Source organism: Medicago sativa, chromosome 6 (genome assembly GCF_051527215.1).
Source record: "Medicago sativa cultivar Bolivia chromosome 6, Bolivia_mono, whole genome shotgun sequence".
In the NCBI taxonomy this organism is placed as follows: Eukaryota; Viridiplantae; Streptophyta; class Magnoliopsida; order Fabales; family Fabaceae; genus Medicago; species Medicago sativa.
Genome location: NC_140754.1, coordinates 27,873,172 through 27,900,125, shown reverse-complemented (window position 1 = coordinate 27,900,125; position 26,954 = coordinate 27,873,172). Strand labels below are relative to the sequence as shown.

At 36.5% G+C, this 26,954-nt stretch overlaps 2 protein-coding genes and 1 pseudogene across 2 annotated transcripts; 1 reads left to right on the top strand and 2 right to left on the bottom strand.

Annotated features, from left to right (window-relative positions):
• Positions 1-14,052: 14,052 nt before the first annotated feature.
• On the top strand, positions 14,053-14,745 carry LOC146914295 (uncharacterized; annotated as a pseudogene).
• A 2,443-nt stretch (positions 14,746-17,188) lies between these two features.
• LOC146914294 (uncharacterized) lies at positions 17,189-18,076 on the bottom strand. Its single transcript, XM_085721039.1, has 2 exons — positions 18,050-18,076; positions 17,189-17,656 (listed from the first exon to the last, which is right to left on the bottom strand). The coding sequence occupies exons 1-2, from the start codon at positions 18,074-18,076 to the stop codon at positions 17,189-17,191; spliced, it is 495 nt and encodes a 164-aa protein (XP_085577165.1).
• Positions 18,077-18,717: 641 nt separating this feature from the next.
• Positions 18,718-21,004, bottom strand: LOC146914293 (cytochrome P450 71D9-like). The gene is made up of 2 exons (XM_085720664.1): positions 20,081-21,004; positions 18,718-19,605 (listed from the first exon to the last, which is right to left on the bottom strand). Exons 1-2 carry the CDS (start codon positions 20,981-20,983, stop codon positions 18,976-18,978), a joined length of 1,533 nt encoding a protein of 510 aa, XP_085576790.1. The 5' UTR covers positions 20,984-21,004; the 3' UTR covers positions 18,718-18,975.
• Between the last annotated feature and the right edge of the window lie 5,950 nt (positions 21,005-26,954).

Here is a 26,954-nt window from a genome sequence, read left to right as displayed (position 1 = left end):
TGAACTGAATTGAAATTGAGATTTGAGAATTGAGATTGGAAATGCAACATGTATGTATGGCATAACAAGGTTATTAAATGCATGAGCACATAAAATGCATGATTGTGCATGTATGAGTGCTTGGAAATGCATGATTGGGGTTTGTAATTTGGCAGGAAAATTTCGCAAAGACAGACAGAACATTGGAAGATTGGGCACATAGTGGCTCGTGCTGAAACATGTACATGGAAATCCTCTTTGGAGAGACCGTCGTTGAAAGACGTATCAAAACCATGGCTGAGGGCAAGACATCACACATCACACATTCAAAACTTGCAGAAGAGGGAACCTTGGGAGATTCTTGATAACGAGTCGCTGTTGCCAGGCGTGTCAGTGCTGGGTAAACATTGGATGTTCGCATCTGTGGTCAATGCTTTTTTATATTATCTTCATTCTTTCATTTTTCAATCCCATTTTTGCCTGAACCGCCCTTTCGGGTTTTCGATTCACCGGGGAATAAAATTCTTTTCATTACCCCATTTTTGCCTGAATTGCCTTCATAGGTTGTCAATCAGCGGGGTGCTCATTTTTGCCTAAGCCGCCCTTTCGGGTTTTCAACTTAGCGAGCTTTTCATTTGTATTTTTTCAATTTTCATTTTCATTCTGTTTTTTTTCATTCTTGCCATTGACCACAGATCATCCTGGGGAATAACCTACTCATAACATGTATTGAAATAGACATTGACACTCATTTATTCATGCATGTTTCATTGAAATGTACCCTATTGCTCAGGTTTGCTTTCAAAATAGACAAAAAGATTTTTTAATTTTCAAAAATGTTTGCTTCAGACATTGACATGATCAAATAGAAAGAAAATATTTTGTATATAGCATTGAAAGTAGAAAGAAAAGTAGAGTTTCAAACAAAAGCACAGGCTCAAATTGATGTAGAAGAGTGAAAGTTTAGCCAAAGGCATAACTCCACGAATTTACAAAGCTTGGAAAATGGTAATTTTATTGGTTGGTGGTACATTGAACACGATGACCGCTACATTTCATAGAAATTTTGGATTCACAAGTACAGAAGCTTCCGATGAAGGTGATCATTGCCAGTTGCAGATGCCCCAAAGGGTGATGGTGATTTGCCAGATATAGTTACTTGTCTGTTATTGTCAACCTCATTTTTGCATGAACCGCCCTTTCGGGTTTTCAGCTCATCGAGGCGCTCATTTTTGCCTAAGTTGCGTACAACCTCAGCGAGCTTTTTCATATAAATTTTTTTGTCCCTAATTTTTGCCTGGATCGCCCTTTCGGGTTTTCGATCCACCGGGAAACGCATTTTTGCCTAGGCCGCCCTTTCGGGTTTTCGACCTACCACGCTGTTCTTTTCTTTTTAGACAAAGTATTTCTTGACTATATCGGCATTGATAGGATTCGGAAGTTCAACACCATCCATGTGTGTAAGAATCAAAGCACCACCAGAGAAAGCCTTCTTGACAACATAAGGACCTTCATAGTTAGGTGTCCACTTGCCCATTGGGTCGGGTTGCTGACTTATCCTTCTTTTCAATAAAAGTTCTCCTTCCTTGAATTCTCGAGGATGGACTTTCTTGTCAAAAGCATTTTTCATCCGCACTTGATACAACTGTCCATGAGCCATAGCATCCATGCGTTTCTCTTCAATCAAATTGAACTGATCATACCGACTTTGACACCATTCAGCCTCAGTTAATTTTGCTTCCATGATCACTCGAAGAGATGGGATCTCCACTTCTAGAGGGAGAACTGCTTCCATGCCATATACCAAAGAGAAAGGAGTTGCCCCGGTTGAACTGCGCACTGTAGTACGGTAACCATGCAAGGCAAACGGTAGCATCTCATGCCAGTCTTTGTAAGTAGTGACCATCTTCTGAACAATCTTCTTGATGTTCTTGTTAGCGGCCTCAACTGCACCATTCATCTGAGGTCTATAAGGAGAAGAGTTGTGATGTTCAATTTTGAATTCTTCACATAAAGCTTGCATCATGCTATTGTTCAATTTGGAACCATTGTCAGTGATAATCTTGTTGGGAATACCATATCGACAGATGATGTTATTCTTGATAAACTTGACAACCACATGCTTGGTCACATTTGCATAGGAAGCAGCTTCAACCCACTTGGTGAAATAGTCAATTGCCACTAGAATGAAACGATGTCCGTTGGAAGCTTTTGGTTCGATTCTTCCGATCATGTCAATGCCCCACATAGAGAAAGGCCATGGGGAAGAGATAACATTGAGGGCATGTGGAGGTACATGAATCTTGTCAGCATAAATTTGACACTTGTGGCATCTCTTAGCATGTTTGTGGCAGTCACGCTCCATGGTTATCCAGTAATAGCCGGCTCTTAACAACTTTCTTGACATGGTGTGACCTGAAGCATGGGTCCCAAAAGTACCATCATGTACATCATGCATCAAATTCTCAGCTTCTTGTTTGTCAACGCACCTCAATAAGACCATGTCATAGTTCCTTTTGTATAGGATTTCTCCGTCCAGAAGGAATTTGCTAGCCCATCGTCTCAAGGTCTTTTTATCTCTGTTGGAAGCACCAGGTGGATATTCATGATTCTGCAGGAACCGTTTGATGTTGTAATACCAAGGCTTTTTATCATTCACATCTTCATCAGCCTGATCTGGCACATTTTCAATAGTAAACACATGTGCGGGTCTATCGAGACGCTGCAGTTTGATTACGGGCACATCATTCCAGTGATTGACACGAAACATAGAAAACAAAGTAGCAAGAGCGTCAGCCATCTGGTTCTCATCCCGAGGGATGTGGTGCAGCTCAACCTTGGTAAAGTATGTCAACAAACGTCTGGCGTAGTCACGGTATGGGATCAGCTTCTCATGATGAGTCTCCCATTCACCTTTTATCTGATTGATAACAAGCGCAGAATCTCCATAGATGTCAAGGTGCTTAATTCTCAGACCAAGGGCTTCTTCAATGCCCAAGATGCATGCTTCATACTCAGCTATGTTGTTTGTGCATTCAAAAGTTATTAGAGCGGTGAAAGGAATGTGGTGCCCCTGCGGTGTTACAATGATGGCCCCAATTCTTTTACCATAAGCATTAACAGCACCATCAAACACCAATCCCCACTTGCTATTGGGATCCGGCCCTTCATTGATCAGTGGTTCTTCGCAGTCTTTTGCTTTTAGATACATGATCTCTTCATCAGGGAAATCAAACTTGATTGGCTGGTGATCATCAAGAGGTTGACAGGCAAGATGCTCAGCAAGGATGCTTCCTTTGATTGCTTTCTGAGCTTTGTACACAATATCATATTCAGACAACAACATTTGCCAACGTGCAATCTTCCCAGTAACAGCAGGCTTCTCAAAGATGTACTTGATTGGATCCATTCGGGATATCAACCAAGTTATATGATTCACCATATAATGACGCAGGCGTTTGGCAGCCCAAGCTAAAACACTGACAGATACATAATCAAAGGCCTTCCTTCCACTGGCGGGACAAGGATAGGTGGTTCCAACAGGTATTCCTTAATGCTATCAAAAGCTTCCTGACATTCATCATTCCATACAACAGGTTGATTCTTCCTGAGCAATTTGAAAATTGGTCCACAGGTAGTAGTCATGTGAGATATAAATCTTGAAATGTAATTGAGGCGTCCGAGGAAACCTCTGACTTGCTTCTCAGTTTGAGGAGCCGGCATCTCTCTGATGGCTCGAACTTTGTCAGGATCAACTTCAATGCCTCTTTGACTGACAATGAAGCCTAGCAACTTTCCAGATCTTACACCGAATGTACATTTGTTAGGATTAAACCGCAACTTCAAACATCTTTTTCAGATACACAACGTGCTGCTCCTCATCACTTGATTTCACAATCATATCATCAACATATACTTCAATTTCTTTGTGAATCATATCATGAAACAGAGTTGTCATACCCCTTTGGTAGGTAGCACCAGCATTTATCAAGCCAAACGGCATCACCTTATAACAGAATGTTCCCCATGGAGTAATGAAGGACGTCTTTTCTCTATCTTCAGGTGACATTCGTATCTGGTTGTAACCTGAGAAGCCATCCATAAAGGAAAACACTTTGGATTGAGCAGTATTGTCAACGAGCACATCAATATGAGGTAATGGGAAGTTATCTTTTGGACTGGCTTTGTTCAGATCTCTGTAATCAACACACATTCGAACTTTCCCATCTTTCTTTGGTACTGGTACAATATTGGCAATCCACTCAGGATATTCAGCTGTCATGAGGAAACCCGCATCAATTTGCTTCTGCACTTCAGCCTTGATCTTAAGAGCCATGTCTGGACGAGATCTTCTCAATTTCTGCTTGTCAGGAGGACATTCAGGTCTTGTCGGTATCCGATGTTCCACAATCTTGGGATCTAGACCCGGCATATCTTCATAGGACCATGCAAAGATATCTGGATAATCATGGAGAAGCTGAGTAATCTTCTTTTTCACCTCTGGTTCGAGTGCAGCACCAATTTTGATCTCTTGCTTGTTCTCTTCAGTACCCAGGTTGATAAGCTCAATCTCTTCCCGGTGAGGCTGAATGGCTCTTCTTTCTTGCTCAAGCAGTCGAGTGATCTCATATGGTATCTCTTCATTATCATCCTCATCTTCAGCTTCATATACAGGGAATTCAAAATTTGGAGGAACCATAGGGTCACTGTGTTCAACGGGTTTATTATGGTTCAATCTGCATAATATGATTGGGATGATTTTAGAAAATTGTTTTTCATGCAGACTTTTGAAATTAATAAGAAAATATAGATGTTTTGGTTTTTTCTAGCATTACCATTATTTCCAAGAAAAAAGGCACTAAAAAGTAAAAAACAAAGAGTCGTGAGAAAGATGACAACTTTTATTGATAACGACAATGCCGAAACAAACACGCCCTTACAAAGACATCACTTTCGCCTTGGGTAGAGCGAAAGGATTGTTATTTTGAAAACAAAAAAAAAATCATGAGCAACAAGACACATTACATGGAAGCATGCATGACTAAAGGAACATCAATGGCTTCCCAATTTCTCATGGTGCCTTCTGGTATAACAAATGTAGGCACATAGCTACTCTCAGCAGCATCTTCAGTAATAGCATTGATAAATCCAGCACTGTAGAAAGTTCCAGTTGAAACGCCTGAGGTTGGGGAGAATCCAAGGCCCTCTTTGCGCTTATTCTCCAGAATCTGTATCACTTTGCCCCAGCCAGCAGCTTGCCCTTATTGAACAGCTTTCTGGGCATCTTTCAATGAGGCCATAGCAGTACCAGCTCTTCTAGGCTCCGCGCCTTCAACAGTCAATCCTTGAAATGATGTCCCTTCAGCAGACCCTGCTTCAACACTAGAGAAAGATGACACTTGGCTAACCAGATACGCTTCTTCACCATGTACAGTGACAAGCTTACCATTCCTCACAAACTTGAGTTTCTGATGTAGAGTAGAAGTTACTGCCCTAGCATCGTGAATCCACGGCCTTCCGAGGAGACAACTGTAAGAAGCATTGATGTCCATGACTTGGAAAGTGATCTAGAATGTCTCGGGGCCAATGGTAATTGGTAGATCTACCTCCCCAAGAACATCTTTGCGAGATCCGTCAAAAGCCTTAACCAAATAGCTGCTTCCCCTTAAGGAGATTCCATGATGACTCAACTGTCTCAGTGTAGACTCAGGCATTACATTCAAGGATGATCCAGTGTCCACCAGTACATTGGATATCATGTCAGACTTGCAGTGTGTTATACCCTAATTTTGGACCTAAAAATACCATTCAATTCTCCCTTTCTTGCATTTTAAATCATTTGAACTGTCTCTGATCAATTGCATCTTTCTCTGCATTTTATTCCAATATTGTTTGCAAAATTTACATGCAAGGGTATTTTAGTCATTTCCTATGTCAAATTTCTCTCAGTCTTTCAAAATTTTGTTTGAGTCTTTTCAAGTAGTTTGAATAACTCTCTGTTTCATTCTATGTCAAAATCCATCTCAAAAAAATTGCATTTGAAGTCATTTTGAGTCAGTTTTGCCCCTAGGGGCATTTTAGTCTTTTCATGTGTTAAAGCCCTGTTTAAATTCTAAAAAATTGTCTCTGAGTCTTTTAATTCGCTTGTATGAGTTCTTGCTTTAATTTCCTGTAAAAAAAATCCATTTTAAAATTGCATCTGAGTCATTTTTAGTCGTTTTAGTCCCTAGGGGCGTTTTGGTCATTTCACATAATATTTCTGATTCGTTTTAATCTGCTTTGTTGTTTTTAATCGTCTCATTTTACGTTAATTTTCAGTTTACTTTTTCAATTCAATTTTAGTTTTAATTTTCATTTTAGTCCCCGCACTTTTATTATTTGCGTTTTAATCCCTTTTTTAGTTTGTTAGAGTCCGAGTGCCGCGTGTCCAAATGTCATTAGTGCACAAAAGTTTGTTAGATCCAAGTGCCACATGTCCCATTCCAATTGGTCTAAGGCTTACCACATCACCTATATAAGTCAAAGTCAAGGTCAAATTCATCATTCAATCACTTTTTTACAAAATTCCACAAAAATTCATATTTATTTTCTCTCATTTTTTCCCTCCCTTCTAACAAACTATAACCACCTCTCTCCACCACTTCCACCTCTAACAAACTTTCTCATCATCCATAACCACCTTTCACCACCCTAACTAACTCATTCCGCCACCATAACAAACTCTTTTCCACCACCACAACCACCACAACTAACCTAAACCACCACCTCTAACCACCACATTCTTCACAAAATCTCCGGAATTCATCCAAACCGATCCGTTTCCCTATCCATTTTCGTTCCTTTTCCTTCACAACAATCGCACAACATTTTGCAGATTCGTCCATAAACACACAACAACTTCGAGTATCCATCTCAAACAACAATGGCGGCAATCACGAAATCAAAGCTGAACCACGTGCATATTCTGTTATGATTCCTTCAAAAGCTACGCAAACCACACCAATCTGTTCATCTTTTTTAAAGAAGCATACAATCACAACAAGCAGGACAAATCGAACAAGAGGGAAGAAGAAAACGGAGCCACACCTCAGGATCTTCGCCGCGCATAACGTCGATTCGGTACAGCGACGAACAACACAATTTGATTGCGAGCAGAACCGAAATCAAAGGAATCCGAAGCTTGGAGTTTCAACAACGACATGGCAGTGGCGGATTCGAGCTCCAAGTGCTTAGGAATTCAATTCTGAACCGAGTTGAGCACAGCAAGAATAGAGGCGAAACAGAGGTAGTGTATTTTCGACTTTGTTCTTTAGATCTGTTTTGTTTGGAAGCTCGTTTTTAAAATCCGTTTTCAGATTCATATAGAGAGTGAAAAGAGCTTCAATTTGATGTAAAATTTCTTTGAAAATGGAGTTGTTTGGAAACTCCGGCACGGTGGTGCCACCGCCGGCCACCGTGCCGGAACTGGTTTGCTCGCCTGAGAAGATAATGTTTGGCGGTGGTGTTGGTTTTTTAGGAACTGCATAATAGAGAGGGTCATTCACGTTTTTTCAAACTGCAGCAATAGTTTTCTGCTTTGTTTCTAAGTGGCTAAACCGTTTTTACACAAAGCCATGAACCCATAGCATGACCCATGGGTCTGCTCCATACCCAACAAGCTTGCTCCAAGCCCATATGCGTTTGCTTCTAGGCCCAACTCTCTATTGCTGTGTTTCTGTTTCTTGCATGTTTAAACAACCATGCATGCTTCCCACACCCCCCTGTATATATGATCTTATGTTAAAAATCTCCAAAACTCTGTTCTATATTTTCTTGGCTTTTTTTGATGAGAATCTTGATGTTTTTACATGTTTTTCTTGATTAGGAGAATATGTAAAAATATTTTGTTCCCAAAATTCAATACTTGTCTTTCAACTTTGTTTAAATCTTGTTAAAAGTTTCCTAAAATTTTCGTGAATGTTGTTGTGTTAAATCTTGACATTTGAGGCCTACTTTTTGGGATGTAATTACATGTTCAAACCTACTTCAAAATAATGTGTGCTTGTTTTTGCCATTTTTGCTACTTTTTGTTAACATTTTTGTGAAGTTTTGATGTGGTTTTGAACTTGAAATTTTGTTGCATAATTGTGGCTTTTAACATGTGATTTCTTGGAGTGAATTTGCCTATTAAATGTGACATGTGCTTGCTGTTTTGAGTTAAATTTTTGTGGACTTTGTGTTGTAAATAATGTGAAACGCTCTAGTGAAATAAAGTGCATAAAAGACTTGAAAATCTTATAATCTTTGGCATGTCGATTTTCCTTGATTCTCATATTTCTTTCCTTGAAATAAGTCACCTAAAACTTCCAATGTTGTGAGAATTTAGGTCCCAAACTTGCCTTAGAAGTATATTGAATTTCAAGTCCCTTTGTCACCTTTTTTTACTAGAATTGTTAAGTTTACTTTACTTGCAAGTTATATTTGTCTTACTATGCATTTGTCATTTTGTTTCTATCTCATTGGTTCTACTAACCCTTTTTATTTCATGTCTCATAAGCATACTTCATTCTTTCATCTCTATTTCCTTCTTGCAATTTAATTTGTATCAAAAAATTAGAATGTAAAGATTTAGGAGTTCTTGTAATATTTTACTTCCATGCTTTAATTTTCTTGGCAAAGAGGCCATAGAATGTATCTAGGGTATGATGTAAAGGACAATGGACTCTAATGATGTACACCGACACAAGCACCGACACATGCACACACATCACTATAATATAGCAAGAATATGCATGTTTAGATGTATGTTTAGGATTGTATGCTTAGATGAATGCCTAGGATTTATACTTAGAAAAAACCCAATTTTCCAAACAAATGTGAACAACTTCACTCAAACCTTTTCCAAATAAACCTTGGGATCCAATATCCCATTGTATTTTCTTTCCCATTTTCTTAATCAAATTTCAATGAAAATAATCAAACTTTGACTTCTTTTGCAATTCACTAATTCAACCGCACTATTTTCTAATCTCATGCCCTTGAGGCCTCTTTCTATTCTTCAAACTCCAATTTTCAAACTTAAAATCAACCAACAAAAACAAAAACATTTTTGAGAGAGAACTACGGTGGATTTGATCCCTTAAACGGGTACATAGGCAAGGAACAAAATTCCTTCAATTCAACTAAAATAAAACTCCAAAAACATTCTTCTCCCTCCAATTCTTCACTTAGAAAATTTTTAGGTGTAAATAACATTTCAAAATAGCATTTAAAAATAAAGCGCGCACGTAGAAGTTAAAGACGGTTCCTATAGGTTACTATAGTCGTTATGGGTGCCTAACACCTTCCCGTAGCGAAAACAACTCCCGGACCTCGATTCTCAAGGGTTTTGCTTACTTTTTCCCTTCCCAAGAAAAAAATAAGATATCACCGGTTTAAAAGGTTCAAACGTAATCAATGTTTGACACCCGAAAAACCAAGATAAAACACAGTGCACTGAGATATGCAGAGCCAAGTTGTGGTGTTTCCCTGCTTCGGGGAGCTCATCGTCACCAAATCCCAAGTTATTGCAAGCAGTGATGTTACCCACTATTCCATCGAACTGATCCACAGAGACTTCATGGTCAACATAGGCCTGTTCTAGTACTTTCATCAACACTTTCCTGTGAGCTTCTGAACTCAAGAGCAGAGACAAGATGGATATCCTTGACGGAGTTTGCAGCAGCTGGTCAACAATCTTATAATCGCTCTTTTTGATAAGCCTCAGAATTTCGTCCAGATTAGACTCTTTAATGGGCTGGCCCGAGGGGCTGGCATTCTCTTCCTCAAGGTTAGCCATGTTTCTTTTCTTGTACAATCTTGTTTGATGAATTCTAGCCGGTTGGTAAACCTTACGAGCACGAGCCACCTTTCAGACTGCGGCGGAAAAACCAGGAGGCAATGAGCACAAGGGAGCCTTTTGTGACCGATGAATGATGCATATGATGCATGATATGCAAATGCGAAAAGACTCTTTTTTTGTCGGAGGACTTGTCAAAGTGGTTGTGAACATCACGGAGAAACACGGTTTTATTTGAAGATCTTGAGCAAAACTAGAAGTTTAGTTGAGATGGTATCACTTGGTGTTCACATCCGTGATATTCAACAGATGACTTGTCTAAGTCCTCCGATAAATGCATGGAAAAAAGTTTATGCATGAATGCATGTATGCATGATCACATTCAAGTACGGAGAAAACATGGTGGGTTGAGATTCAAAGTCAAGGAGTCATGGGTGGACACGGTGTCCGGTGAAACTAGGGCTTTAGGAAATAGTAACCGGGTTCTAAAAAGGTTCCCAAGTTGCAACCTCTCTTGCGTATATCATGGTGCCACGAGACAACACTCGCTCCATGATTATCCGTAAGAAGGTCTAACTTGAGTGTAGTATCGCGTGACGACTAAAACTCGAGACAATACTCGGTTTAGCCTCCGCACTACATCCTAGAAAATGGCCATGGATGGGTTTGGTTATCTACGGTTCATAGCGTCATAGAACAATTAGAAGTAAAGTGCCTAAATGCGACAACACGCGCCGACAACATCACCTCCAAAATGCCTTAGCTATGTGGGATTGATCGCATAATCCAAAACACGAGGCAACCCCCAGAATGAATTGTCGATTATATCCCCCCTAAATCCTAAGTTCACTCAGCCCGGGTGCAGGGCTTTGATATTCTCACCCCCACACGTTTGCAAGAATTTAAACATTTATTCACATAAGAAAGCAAGTAAAAGAAACAAGTAAAAATACAAGCGCAAGCGTGGAAAATAAAAACTAGGCGTAACTCTCGAATCTCCCCAGTGAAGTCGTCAGCTGTTTTATCTTGGTTTTTCGGGTGTCAAACATTGATTAAGTTTGAACCTTTTGAACCTTTGATATCTCATTTTTTCTTGGGAAGGGAAAAATAAGCAAAACCCTTGAGAATCGAGGTCCAGGAGTTGCTTTCGCTGCGGGAAGGTGTTAAGCACCCATAACGACTATAGTATCATATAGGAACCGTCTTTATTTTCTACGCGCGCGCTTTATTTTTAAATGCTATTTTGAAAGTGTTTATTTAAACCTAAGAGTTTTCTAAGTGAAGAATTGGAGGGAGAAGAATGTGTTTGGATTTTTATTTTATTTGAATTGAAGGAATTTTGTCCTTGCCTACGTACCCGGTTAAGGGATCAAATCCACCGTAGTTCTCTTCCAAAAAATGTTTTTGTTTTTGTTGATTGATTTTAAGTTTGAAAATTGGAATTTGAAGAATGGAGATTGAGAGGCCTTAAAGGCATGAGACTTTAAGAAAAAGTGAGGTTTGATTAGTTATTTTGAAAAAAAGGTTCAAGTTGGATTAAAATTCATTGAAATTTTGATTAAGAAAATAGAAAGGAAAATACAATGGGATTTTGATCCCAAGGTTTATTTAGAAAATGATTTGAGTGATATTGTTCATGTTTGTTTGAAAAATGATTTTTCTCTAAGTGTAAATCCTAGGCATTCATCTAACATTCAATCCTAAACATACATCTAAACATGCATATCCTAGCCATACATCTAAAGTGAGGTGTGTGCATGTGTCGGTGCTTGTGTCGGTGTACATTATTAGAGTCCATTGTCCTTTACATCATTGGCCTAGATACATTCTATGGTCTTGCAAGAAAGTAAAAGCATAAGAAAAATATTACAAAATTCCTAAGTCTTTACATTCTAAGCCTTGCATGAATTTTAAAGTGCAAGAAATAAAAGGATGAGAATGTGGTATGGAGGATGAAATGCTCATGGTGTATAAAGCATGAAACAAAAAGGGTTAGTAGCACATGATAACATCAAGAAATAAAAGCAAGGAAACATCACTATAGCAAAAGTAAGAAAAATACTACAAAACATGGCAAAATAGTGCAAAATAGGCCTAAAGATTCATCAACAATGCAAGGCTTGAACAAGACCTATAATCCTCATATTTTAACAAGTTCCCAAAGAGTGTCAAATCAGTTTTCACAAGGAGGATTAAAGGAGTGTAACATGTCAAACATTTAGGACAAAAGTTAGGCTTATTTCACATTATTTATTCACACACAAAACTTGTAAAACAAGTAATAAAGCACGAAAATATTCACATGCAGTAGCATACACATTTAAACAGTAAAAAAATATCACAAGGTCACACATCATGGATCACAAACACATATCAAGCATGGGAATTGAAATCAAACCATTTTCACAATTTTTTAACATAAAACTTCAAAATTAACGCAAGAAACTAACACATTATTTTTTATCAAGTTTTTCAGTACAAGATTATCATAAAAACACCACAAAATTAATAAGAAAAAACTATGAATTTTTATGGAATTTCCTAAAACGTTTTAGGCATGGCTGGGGTGGAAATAGCAACACTGGGGGGTTCAAACAGTAACAGAAATAACCAGAAACAAACAGCACACAAACACAGTTGGGCTTAAGAGCAAATTCAGTTATGGGATGGGTTCATGGGTAGTAAAAACGGGTCAAAACCATGGGTAATTGGGTTGAGTATATAAAGATTGGGTTGCTAAAAAAAAAACATTTGTTACAAACTAAAGAAAAACGTGAAATGGTCCCTCTTCTCTCTCAAGTTACAGCGCCGCCACACTTCATCTTCTTCGGCGAGATTGCAACTTCCGGCGCGGTGGCCGGTGGTGGCACCACCGCGTCGGAACTTAAAACTCCGCCGTTTCCAAAAAAATTCTACAGTTTTGAATATCCTTTTTCACGTAGAGTTCAAAAATGACCTCGGATTTCTCAAAAGCAAAGCGGTTTGTGCTAGATCTAAATTCCAAATTTCGAACAAAAATGCAAAGAAACAGCGACGTAAAGCGTTTTACCTCTCTTTCTTCTCCTCTGCTTCTGGTTTGCTCAGAACGGTGCTGATTCCCTTTCGCACTTCAACCTTGATCCGAACTCGACGCCTTGTGCTCGATTGTGCTTCTGTTCGATGCGTTGCTACGTGATTCGGAATTGGTGTCGACGCTTTGCGATTTGGTGAAAACTGTGGAAGGACGAATCTGTTGTTGTGCAATTGAACCAGATTTGCGATTGAATTTGGAGGTTGAATCCGTGATAGATTTGATTTCGTCGACGCAAAAAAAAAAAAAAAGAATTGGAGAAGATGAATCGGTTGTGGAGCTTGTTGTGAATTCTGGAGATTGTGATTGCGCGTGTACGATTGAAAATTTGCTTTTGAATGTGGTGGATTGAAATCGGTTATGGTGTGTGGTTGAATATGGTGTGGAATTGATGAATTTTGATGGTGGAAAAAGGTAGTTAAGGTGGTTTTGGTGGTGGAGGAAAGTTGTTATGGTGGTTTGGGTGGTGGAGAAAGTTGGTTAGGGGTGAGAGAGAAGGTTAGTTACGGTGGAGGAGAAAGAGGGAAAAGAGAGAAATTGATTTTTGTGACTTTTTTATTTTGTGGAAAAATGATTGGAAAAAAAATGGTGGAAAAAAAATGATTAGTTAATTGACCTTGACCATGACTCATCTATTTATAGGTGATGTGGGAATGCTTGGACCAATGATGTGATGCCATGTGGCACTTGACTTGTAACAAACCTTGACTTTGACTTTAACAAACTTAAAAAGGGATTAAAATGCAAATAACAAAAGTACAAGGACCAAAATGAAAATTAAAACTAAAATTGAATTGAAAAAGTAAATTGAAAATTAACGTAAAGCGAGACGATTAAAAGCAACAAAGCAGATTAAAATGAATCAGAAATTTATGTGAAATGACCAAAATGCCCCCAGGGACTAAAACGACTCAAAATGACTCAGATGCAATTTTAAAATGACTTTTGACATGGAATTGAAATAAAAACTTATTCAAACTATTTGAAAGGACTCAAACAATTTTCAAGGACTAAAATGAGTTTGGATACAGGAAATGACTAAAATACCCTTTTTCATGAATTTTGCAAGTAATATTGAAATAAAATGCAGAGAAAGATGTAATTGATCAGAGACAGTTCAAATGACTTGAAATGCAAGAAAAGAAGAGTGGAGCTAGTATTTTTAGGTCCAAAATTAGGGTATAACAATATCGACTTCTACACTCCATTCGAGTATGAATCATATCAACAATATCAACAACATGCCAATGAAGGTGAACGAATATCAAATATGGAAAACATTTTGAATGTGTTCATACAACAATCTATGATAAACATGCAGAATACCAACCAAAGATTGAAGAATTTATCATTCCAGTTGGAGATTATGCGGGCACAATTAGATTTTACACCAACAATCATGCATATTCAAACCGACATTCAATCCACTCATGGAGAACAAGAAAATATTTCAACTAGGGATGAGAAATTCGGAGAGATTGTTGAAGAAGGTGTTGATGAAACTGAGGAAGATATAATGCTAGAAGGATGTGGTATAATGAAAATAGTGGAAGAAATAGAGAGACCACATGAAGTAGAACTTCCTCAAGATAGGTTATATATTGAAGAGGCCAAAACTGTTGATAATGAAGAAGTGATGATGGTTGCAGAGAAAAAGGAACGATTACTTAGCAAGGAAGAATTAAGTGAACAAAGGGGGATGAAAGCGAGCAACGTATAAATTGATCATGTAATAGACGAAATATGTGCCTTGTTCAACAAACAAAAGTTATGGAGGATATGGACTCCACATCAGCTATACTTCAAGTTCATGGAATTCTTCCCAAAGCAGAGGAATACAAAGGAAGATGTGTTGTCTGTCTCATTTCAGCCACCCTAACGGAATAGGCGTCGAGATAACGACGTTAAACAATCACTTATTGGGAGGAAACCCAATTTTGTAAGTTTTTATGCTTTATTTATGCATTTTTGTATTTTAGGTTAAGTCAATGGTAAGCTTTGTGCACTGTGGTCATTTTCACATGTCCAGACCTTGCCACAACGAGGCCATGACGAGGCACAACGAGGTTTAATATTCACTTAAAGTATTGAATCTTAATGTTATCATATTAGTTAATAGGCTGAGAAATCGTCGATTAACTGATACGATTGAACCCACAAGCTTATTTTGACATGAATAATGTTTGCCGAGCAATTGAGAATATTGAGTGATAACTAGAATCTGCAAGACTAATCACAAGAATACATATAAGCTAGGTTAATGAAGTTTAATCCCAACATATTCATTTCCCTGTTAACTCTCGTTCCATTTTCAATTTACAATTTTCTAGCTTATGAAACAAAACATTTTATAATTCTATAACTTAGAACGATATCGATTGTTGAAATGCTTAAATATCGCACCAGTCCCCGTGTAGACGATAACAAAAATACTTACTTTTGATACTACATCACACATGAACACTATAAGAGAAAAAACATTTTTTAAAGAAAAGAGAAAAAAATAATTAGAGATACTAAATTCTCACTACTAAAAAACTGCCTGTTTAGGACGGAAAAAATTATGTCTGAAAGAATTTTAAACTTTCAGACAGATTATGGACGGATTGGAAACAAAATCAACTTTTTAATGATTTTTCCCAGAACGGGTCTCTATTTGAGACGAAATTCAGACAAAATATACAAGGTTATATATTATCTTTTCGTCCCTAATTTGTCTGAAATTTTGAGACGGATTTGGGATGCAAAGCACAATTTTGTCTATTAGCTTTTAAACTTTGTTTACTTTCGTCCCAAATCCGTGTGAATCATTGAGACTGATTTCAGACAGAATTAACAATTTCTCTCCCACAAAAAAGAACAACATTTGAGCGCTCATTTTTCATTTCAGAAATGATAACTGAACACACAAAAACAAAACACAATACAGACACCATAGTTACTGTTGATTTATACCAACATTTTCAATTTTTTTTATTTCATTTCTTTCTTTCCCTTTCAACCCATCTATCTCGGTCATCCCTCTTTATCTCCTTGTCATCCACTCTCACACTCGCAACCACCAACACCATCCACACTCTATCTTACAACCATTGGCGACGGCCTCACCGACGTCGTTATTTCACCGGTATGAAGAGAAGATGAAGGGAAGGCGGCATTGTTGTCTTCGGCGTCGTCTTTCCCCGATCTGGTCCTCCCCGTAGAAGTTTGTTACCGGTGTTGCGGCGGTGATCTGAATGGGTCTTCTGCGGTGTGAGGGAAAATAGATCTGAACGAACTCATGGTTGTGAGGGCGATGGTGAGAACGGCGGCGCGAGAGGGCTGTGGTGAGGACGACGACATAGGAGGGTTGTGGTGGTGGGGAGGACGGTTGTGTGAGCAGGATGGTGGTGTGGAGAAAAATAGAGAGAAGACAGAGAAGATGAAAAGAAGATGGGGTGAGGGGATTTACAAAACTACCCCTGTTTTATAGTTGAAATGTCAAGAGTAATGATAACTAGACAAAATATCTGACACAAATATAACACGATGGACAGTTTTGACATTTTGTAATGTTAAAGTATTATTACTCCCTCCGTTTTTAAATATAAACAAAATTGACTTTTTAGGTTCATTCATTTAATGATGAATGTGGTCAGTAATATTGACCACATTCATCATTAAATGAAAGAACCTAAAAAGTCAATTTTGCTTATATTTAAAAATGGAGGGAGTATCATATTAGAGTCCTAGCCGCCTCTCTATTATTCTTTATGAAAACCTTATGTTGTTAACAGCTATGTCTGATTCATCTGATGAATAATAAAATAAGATATTGTAGCTTATAATATTTCCGTTGGAGATACTCTTAATCATGTGTCTTAAATGTTAAAATATTGAAAAATGTTCATCAGTGTTAGCTCTAGTACTCCCTCCGTCCCGGAATATCTGAGCCAGTTTGGTTTTTCACACAAATTTAGAAAAATGTATAAATAAAGGGGAAAGTGGAATATATTGAATTGGGAATGATGAAAGTAATATTAATTAGAGTTATATTGTATTGGGAATGATGAAAGTTGTATTGAAAATTGTAATGACTCAGTTATTTTGGGACACTTTTTTTTAGTAAATGGGTCAGATATTCCGGGACGGAGGGAGTAACATATATATATATATATATATATATATATATATATATATATATATATATATATATATATTTTAAAATATGACCCTACTTGTCCGAACGAATTTATATCTTTCAGGCGTAGTTAAAATAGTTTTTTTTTTATGTGGTGTTACAAAGTAACAAAGCAAAAAAGAAAAAAGGAAAAAACTAAACACTACATAGCTAGTTTGTCTTTCAGAAGGAGAGATTCTAAGCCATCTGGAGGACGATCCCAGTGATCTGAAGAAGCGGAATGGGCTTTCTTAGCCATAAAATTCGCATATATATTCAGCTCCCTTGGAATGTGAACTAAATTGATAGTCCCATGGTGCAAGGCATCCGAGATTTCTAGCAACACAAAGGCATATACATGCAAACTTACATTTGTCACATTGAGAATAAGGTCTATCGCTTCCAAACAACCACTTTCACAAATGAAGTGCGTATAGCCGAGATCATAGCAAGTTGCAATCCCAAGTTGAATAGCACGAAGTTCCGTCAAGAGTGCGTCACCACCATTTTCAAAATGAGTGAACCCCGCTATCCAGTTCCCATCATCGCCACGAAGAACTCCACCAGCGCCTAGTTGAAAACTATCTTCAAGTCCTTGATACCCCGTCACCACCCCAAAGAAAGCTTCTAGCTATTTTATCAAGCTGGTTACACACGTCAGTAGGGAGATGGTGGAGTTGCATTGTATATACTGGGATAGTCGTAGTAACAGATTTCACCAAACAAACCCTACCAGATAGTTTGGTTCAATATGTACTCCTTCCAATCATTCAATGTTATATCTTATTTTAATATTGTTTTATTCTAAAATAAATTTATATGTTAAATAGAATTTACCTACAAAATATCAACACCAATCGAAACTAAAAAATACTCTAGAGTTTACCTAAAATATGTAGTTTCAAATATTCCCAAAGATAAATCATCGCATACAACAATGGTGTAAGTTGTACACAATTTTTATTTCTTTATGGTCTTTATGTTGAAATTATGTCAAAATAAAGATCAATTTCACAATACATACTCGATATAAAGCAAAAGTATAAACCATTAGCGAAAACAGATAAAACATTGAGCATGAATATGAACGGATCTACATGTTGTTTGATCTATAAAAAATTAAAGATTAAGGATCATAGGAATACCTGGATCCATGACAAAAGGGTTTTCTAGCAGTTATCTGAAACAAAAAGTAAAGATAGCAGCAACTAGTTTGATTCTTTTTCAACTGATAGCTTTATGCCTCAAGTTCTCTTTAGATCGGGAGAAGAGAGAATATGTCATGTATGGTGTATTGAGGCCATAACCTGTTATATTGTGATGACCAAGGGCGAATGCTTTTGGAGTAGCAGCTACCAATTTTTTTTTCATCTATTGAATGATCACATATACTATTATAGTTAGCTAACCCTGTAATATATTTTTAGCTACGTCAAATAAGTTTATTTTTAAAAAAATATTACTTATGAATAAAAATAAAAATTATTTTCCTCAAAAAAATTCTTTGTATTTGACCCCCTCATAACAATTAGTCTAGTTTCGTCGCTGATCTAGACATCCACCCATATTGAGTTGATATTAATTAATTAACTATCTAATAGAAATTTAATTAATCATAGTACTTAATTTAAACACTAATCAATTAAGGTTCCAAATCGTAAATAACTCGTAATATTATAAAGATATTTGTCCACTAATAACATTGGAATAAAATTAAATAATAAAATATTCCAACAATTTGTACATACCGTAGTATTTCATTGACTTATGACAGATCTGATTATTCGAACATAGTACTGTTATTATTATCACAAACTATAGGAATATCTTCGAGCAGAGTAGTTACAATACAATTGAAAAGATAAACTCCTTAAATGAAGAAATGGAAATTGTCCCTTATTCTATTTAAACACACCAACAGACTATTACATTATCTGCACACATTATTAGTTAAGCTGACATGATAGGCAAAGGATGATAGACAAAAGGTAACAATAAAAGATCACATTTTCTGCTCATTATGACTCCAAAATTCTCAGTCATGTCCAATTCTTCACTTTTGAATCCACTAGGAAGCTTCCAATCAAAATGATACAACAACATTGCAAGGGCCACCTCAACATTCCTCAAACCAAATATGCTCCCTGGACAAATTCTTCTTCCAGCACCAAAAGGAATGTACTCAAAATTACTCCCTTTATAATCAATATTGCTATCAATGAATCTCTCTGGAAAAAATCTATCTGGTTCAGTCCAGTAGTTTGGATCTCTTGCAATTGCCCAAGCATTGACTATCACCTTAGTCTTACCTGGTATGTCATAACCATGTATCTCACATGCTTGACCACATTCTCTTGGTACCAAAAGTGGCGCCGGAGGGTGTAATCTTAGGGTTTCTTTGACAACTGATTTCAAATAAACAAGTTCATTGATGCAATTTTCATCAACCCTACCTTTAATTTTGAAAACCTTTCTCACCTCAGTTTGTGCTTTCTTCATTATATTTGGATTCCTTACCATTTCTACCATTGCCCAATCTATGGTGGTTGCTGATGTCTCACCTCCAGCACCAAAAATGTCCTGAAAAATAACTATCAATAAGGTCCAACTAATTCTTTCATGTTTAATATTTAAAGACATAGTTAAAAAGACTAATATAAAGGATCAAAGTGTCTAAATTTTGTAATTTAAGAGACCAAACTGAACGGACAAAATTAGGAATCAAAGTGTAAAATGTTTGTAGCTTAATGACCAAAGTGAAACCTAAAAATAACTTAAGAGACCATAGGGACTATGTAATTTAGCCAATATTTTTTGTCGATAAGAATGTTCTGAAAATAGTATGAGGTAGGCGGAAAAGAAATCTAATCAATATTGGATAGTTCAAATGCAAATTACCATCATACAAGATTGTGAAATTCTCCATTAATGTCACTTTAATTAATAAAAAATTAAAGTTCTCCTTCCTCATTGAAAAAGAAGTGACAAATAATTTGATTCATAAAATTTTCTCATCTTCAATGATGTTGAAGGTGACAAAGAATGTGATTCATACCAGGATTATGGCCTTGATATTGTCGGTAGTTAAGGAAAAATCCATGTTGTTGCCATCTTCATATTTTATGAGAACATCTACAAGATCTTCATCTGAATCACCATGGTCATAACTGGCTTTTGACTTGGCCTCTTTGTGTTCATTGATGATATTTTCCAGTATCTGATCCATTTGTCGATGCACCCTCTCAAGGTTAGGCCTTAGACCAGTGAAATAATGCAGCCACGTAATAGAAGGAAACAAATCTGATAAATCGAAACCTCCTGCGATGATCAATGATTCTTTCATTGCAGATATAAATTTTTCTTGATCTTCGCATTTATTTCCGAAGGCAGCCCGTGAAGCAATTGTGTATATTGAAGAAATTACAGCTTGAGTCAGGTTAATGGGTGATCCTTGGTTTGAGGCAATCCAGTCAGCAAGATTAGAGAGCACCTCTTCTCTAATTGGCTGGTGTGAATTGACGCGTTTTAGGCTCAAAAGCTCCAATGTGCAAATTTTTCTTAGCTGTCTCCAATAATTACCATAAGGAGAAGAAACTATACCTGTAGAGTTATAAGAAAGTAAATCTGCGGCTAGAACTTGAGGCCTTGTTGCAAAGTTAATGTCATGAGTTTTCATCACCTCTCTAGCAGAATCTGGTGATGAAATTACAACAGTGGAAACCTCTCCAAGTTGGAGATGCATTAAGGGTCCATATTTTCTGGCCAAGTCTCTTAGTTTTTGATGTGGTTGACTGCTTAATAGATTGTGTAAATTTCCTATAATTGGCAGCTTTCTAGGCCCTTTAGGGAGATTATGAGTTGAGTTTGTTTTCTTGAGCGTTGTTCTTATTTGTTGCACAATAAGGGCCAAGAGAACAAAGGAGAAAATATATGACATATAGAGAATAAGTAGAGCCATGGAAAAGAAAGAAAGTTGTATTATGAGTTATATCCTATTCCTACCACTTTCTATTTATATTTCATCAACACATTATTCAATTAGCTAGTATGAGTAAAAGTTGATTCCTTTTTCATAATAAGACTAAAGAAAATGTGAAAAACATTTTAAGAAAATAATGTTTCCTGATCTCGTGACTACTAAGATATAATTGTCCAAGCTTTTTTCCATCTTCTCCTTATAACATGGACTGGCTTGCTAACCTGGCTTTGATAAAAAGTCACAATATTTCACGGGTCCGACTATTTTGGAAACGAGTCCCACATAAAATGGTGGGTCTCACATGTATTTTGGAGACATCGAGGAGGAGAACATTCCCAGATCCCAAGCCAATATCACTAGGTCAACCCAAATTGGTAATATTTTATAATATCTTATATATTACTTTAGTATATTTCTTAAGATTAGATTGATAATCTCATCACATTGGTTGATCAAGCATGGTTATATCATAGATTTAGTGATTTGAATCATTGGTGTCATGGTTCAAGGGTTGCATCAAGTACCTATGATTTTATCTAACTCCAGAGAAATTAAACTAACTAGACCATCGACCCGTGCGGACCCGTGCTCCGCACGGGTCCTACCGACTAAAATATGTACGAATAAGTTATATCATAATAATAATAAAAATATGAAATATTCGCATGATAAAAATGTATTACAATAATCATATCATCTTGACATTAATATAGTTTGAAAACCGTACATTTTACATTAGTTATCATACATTACGAAATACTATAAAAACAACATTTGAAGTGACATTAGTATTTTCACATTCATCATTGGTTATCATCAACCTTTTTTTTTTTTTTTTTTACGTATTCAACCCATCTCTTAAAGTAACACTTTTTAATAGTCATTACAAATAAAACAAACAAAAATTGACTCCTTTGAAACTTGATCCAAGCCTTACACCAATTCCATATTAAGTTTGTGCTTGTGTGGCAAGAGTTTGTAATTCCCCTCGTTAAATCCTACCATGACATTCTCTAGCTTATATGTTCATCCTTCTTCAACCATTCCTTGAATCGTTGGCACCAGGAACTTATGAACAGTGGCATGGATCCGTCCTCGCTAAACAAAAAATAACATGTCATTAACATAAACCATGGCAACTTGAAAAAATGATCATTTATTTATACAATCGATTTATATAATATACATTCTCATCAACCAATATCATGTTCATGAAGATTATATCGTCTGGATTTTCCTTATCACGGATCAACCATATATGGGCCACACGGACAATCAACTTCAAATCTTTCTTTCCACCTGTCACAGCTGAAATGGGGGTGAAAATGTTTGTCATATTAGCAAGTGCAAGAAAGAGTTATATTTGCTTATATTTGCTTAAAGTCGAGAATGGCTGTATTAGCACAACTAAGTGGTATTTAAATAGGTAATTGGCAATTCTCTTCGTTAGTTTCAAATGTGATTAATCATAGTCTTCTATTGGTAATAATTACTATTCAAAAGTTTTTAATTGCCATTAACTACGTTCTTGATTGCCATTAACACTACGTCATAATTATTATTCAAAATCGAATCAACCTTGATACGTGTTATTTTTTGAAATAAGTACGTCATAATTGCTTTTAATAGGTAGTAATTGTTTTATCTTGGTTTTTCAGGTGTCAAACATTGATTAAGTTTGAACCTTTTTAACCTTTGATATCTCATTTTTTCTTGGGAAGGGAAAAATAATTAAAACCCTTGAGAGTCGAGGTCCGGGAGTTGTTTTCGCTACGGGAAGGTGTTAGGCACCCATAACGACTATAGTATCCTATAGGAACCGTTTTTACTTTCTACGCGCGCGCTTTATTTTTAACTACTATTTGAAAGTGTTATTTACACCTAAAGACTTGCTAAGTGAAGAATTGGAGAGAGAAGAATGTGTTTGAATTTTATTTTATTTGAATTGAAGGAATATTGGTTCCTTGCCTACGTACCCTTTTAAGGGATCAAATCCACCGTAGTTCTCTTCCAAAAAATGTTTTTGTTTTTGTTGATTGATTTTAAGTTTGAAAAAAGGGATTTTGAAGAATAAGAGAGAGGCCTCAAGGGCATAGACTTAGAAAATGTGAGGTGGAATTAGTTATTTTGCAAAAATGAAGTCTAAGTATGATTAAAATTCATTAGGATTTTTGTTTAAGAAAATGAAGGGAAAATCAATGGGATTTTGATCCCAAGGTTTATTTGGAAAATCATTTGAGTGAAGTTTGTTCATATTTTTTGGAAAAAGGATTTTTGTCTAAGTTTCAAAGTTCCTAAACATACATCTAAGGCATGCATACCCTAAACATACATCTAAAGTATCTATGTTAAGTGTGTGCATGTGTCGGTGCTTGTGTCGGTGTACATCATTAGAGTCCATTGTCCTTTACATATGCCCTAGTTTACATTCTATGGTCTTGCAAGAATTTAAAAGCATAAGAAAAATATTACAAAATCCCTAAGTTTTTTACATGCTAAGTCTTGGCATGAAAATTAAAGTGTAAGGAATAAAAGCCAAGAAAATGAGATGGTGGATGAGATGCTTATGGATGAATGAAACATGAAATAAAGTGGTTAGTAGCATAAGGCATAATAGAATGGAAATTATAAGCAAGAGAAACACTAAAAAAAACTTGACAAAAAGTAATAAAACTCTTAACCTAAAAAGTAGCAAAATATACCTAGAATTTACCATAACATCAAAACAAGTATATGACTTATAATCCTCATATCATGACAATTTTCTAAAGGTTTTATTACAATCAATAATGTGAGAATTATGAGAACACATTCAAGTCAAGAATTATGATATGTTTTAGACATATTTGGCACTTTATTTTCACAAACAAACATTAAGTTGCCTTGTAAAGCAAGTAACTAACCACACATATTCACATACAGCAAGAAACACATCCAAACAGTGACAAATCAATCCCCAACCCACACATCACAACTCACAAGTGTGCACTAAAAATTGGAATCAAAGCTATACATATTTTCACAAGCTCTTAACATAAAATTCAAGGAATAAAGCAACACACAACACATCATTATTTTTTCCATTCTTTTTATATGTCAAAATATCCTAAGTAACAAGTGTCAAAAATAGTTGCAAAAGAGTTCACAAGGTTTTTAGAAAAAAATTTATGAGATTTTTTAACAAGAAGAAAGAGAATTGAATTAATAAAGAACAAATTATTTCCTCATATTTTTGACCAATTCTTAACATGTAAATACATCAAGATTCATCAAAAAATATCAAGAAAATGATTTGAACATTTTTTAGGAATTTTTAAAAGGTTTTTTGATGAACCAGAGGTGCAAACATCAAGAAGCAGTCTCAAAATAGCAAACAAATCACAAGAACGCAAGGTCCAGCTCAACAGAAGCCCAGGTCCAAACAAAAAAGATCCAAAACACCTCAGAAGCTTAGGGACCGTAGGGTTGATCCATGTGGATCAAACCTAGATCCTGTGGTGGGGTAAATAGGGGAGTGGACCGGTTTCAGACCGATCCGGTTCGATTGCTTATAAAAACCTAAGGGGACCGGTTCAATCATTCTCCTCTTTCACTTCTCTCTCTTCTCTCGTTCTAGTGAGAGAAGCTCTCACTTCTCTCTTCCCTTGTTCATCTTCACCGTCGGTTTCTGGGAAGAAACGGCTGAGGAAGATGAAGATTCATCGGAATCTTCATCGTCTCCGCCGTGAATTCCAGATTCCGGCAACACTTCAAACAACTTCGATTTTCATGGATCTAAACCCTAACTTGTTCTATTTTCCATGCTGATTATGAATCTGAACTTAGTTTTACAAAATGAACGGTGAATCTTCGTAGATCTATGATGACAGTCAGTCATGCACTATTTTTAGAGTCTTTTTCATGACTTTTTTGAGTTCACAAGCAAGATTAAGCAGCAAAAAGAGCAGAAAAATAGAAGATTTTGAAGAAACAGCTGTGCTGATGTTTTTATTGAGTCTGTAGCAATTTTAGACAGACTGGGGGTGTGAAAAGCAGAAAATCTGGAAGTGCTGGAAAACCAGAAATCGTACCGCGATTTTCACAACCGTAGCGCGATTTTGGCTTGGCAGAATGCATGTTTTGAAGCAGTGAAATCGTGGTACGATTTTCACAACCGTAGCGCGATTTTGGGCGAACAGAACTTGCCTATTTAAGCGGAAGTCAGTCTCAAAACATAAGGATTACGATTTTGGAGAGCTAAAGTGCGATTTTAACACCCAGAAGGCTGCAGCGGAGAGGATTTCATCGTCTCTAACCCAGTTTATGTATGTTTTAATTCTTTCATTGATTATGCTATTTGTAAACTCAATTATGAGTAGCTAAATCTCTTAGAGATTAGGTCGGAGATGAACCTATGTAACCCTAATTGATCATATGTTGCTGTGAAACTCTATTGTTTATTAATGAATTTCTAGTCTTTATTCAATTCAATTGTTCTTAATGCTTTTTATATCCTGATCAAATATAAACATGATTTTGTGAGATCGAATGACTACTGACCATATCTTTCGACTTAGACCTAATTGAATTGTTCTGATAAACATGGTTAGTCTAGGAATGGATAATCGTTTGTTAGTGATATTAGGTTAACGTTCATAAAACCTTCAAGGATTATTAGACCACCTAAGGAATTAGGGGCTGTAGTTTAAGAAGAGGGTCCTAACTCAAGGGATTGATTAGGGCTAATTTGTTAACTATCGTGAAACTAGAAAATCATTAGTAATAATAGGTGCAGTAACCAATTAGGGGAAACATAGAGGAGTCGAAGACCTGATCTCATCTCTCTCCATATTTTCTTAATCAAATCTATTCTTTTATTTGATTTCTTAAAATCAAACCAAATCTACTGCCTAGTGGCAAAATAAAATAAACTTTTATACATCCTATTTTTATAACGCAATTGAATTATTGAAGTTAAAAACAGTCCTCGTGGGATCGATATTTTTACTACTTCGATAGTATTTGGTGCACTTGCCAAACGTCTATCAATCTACGTTGGAAGTTACGATCTCAAATCTTTTTCGATCTTTTCAAAGTTTTTACGAAGGAAAATGTTTCTAGGTCACCGATCTACTCTGATTCACCGTTTACTTGTGTTAATAGACCTTCGTTTGAGCTTTTGTGATGAAAAAAGAGAAGGTTCTTGGTGGTTACCTGGATTTAAACGGAGATTCGAATGAAGAACTCTTCGGAGAACTTCGTAGTATCTTTGAATCTTTCTGGTGAGTGCTTCGTTATTGCTCTTCTTCTTCTCTGGTTCAATTCGAATTCAATCTCTCTTCTTCTCTTCCTCACAACTCCTTCGTGATCGTGCTTGAGTTCGCCACCGTTGGTGATGAATTCGCACTGAATTGCGAAGCAAAACCGTTCGATGATGATGATCCTGCAAAGGATTACTGAGAACAGTGTTGAATCCTTCGAAATTGTGATGAATTTGGTTGAATTTGAGTTCTGGAATTTCTAGGGTTTCATTGTGTTCTTCGTGTTCTTGATGATTTTCTGAAAACGGTTAGAGTTTTGATCTAACTGAATGGAGAGAGAAAATCTTTTTGCGTTTCTGTGATTTTTTTGCTGAGTTGTTGCGTGGTCAATGGGACGGTGATCATTGGATCCTTTTATAGCTTGACATGTGTATTTGATAGCCAATGGTTTGCTGCCATGTGTTCCTGGACTGTAACTAACTCGGATCAAAGGACTGAAATTGGACTTGGGGACCTTGTTGCAATTTCTGAAACTAAAGGGACTGACCTGCAAAACTTAGAAAAAGACAAAAACAAACTTGATACAAAATAAGGACTATTCTGCAAAAGACCGCAATTTTAAACATTTTAGGGGGCTAAATTGTAAATTGAAAAGAAAACTTAAAGAGAAAATAAAATGGAAAAAAAGGACTAAAAATGCAATTTTTGAA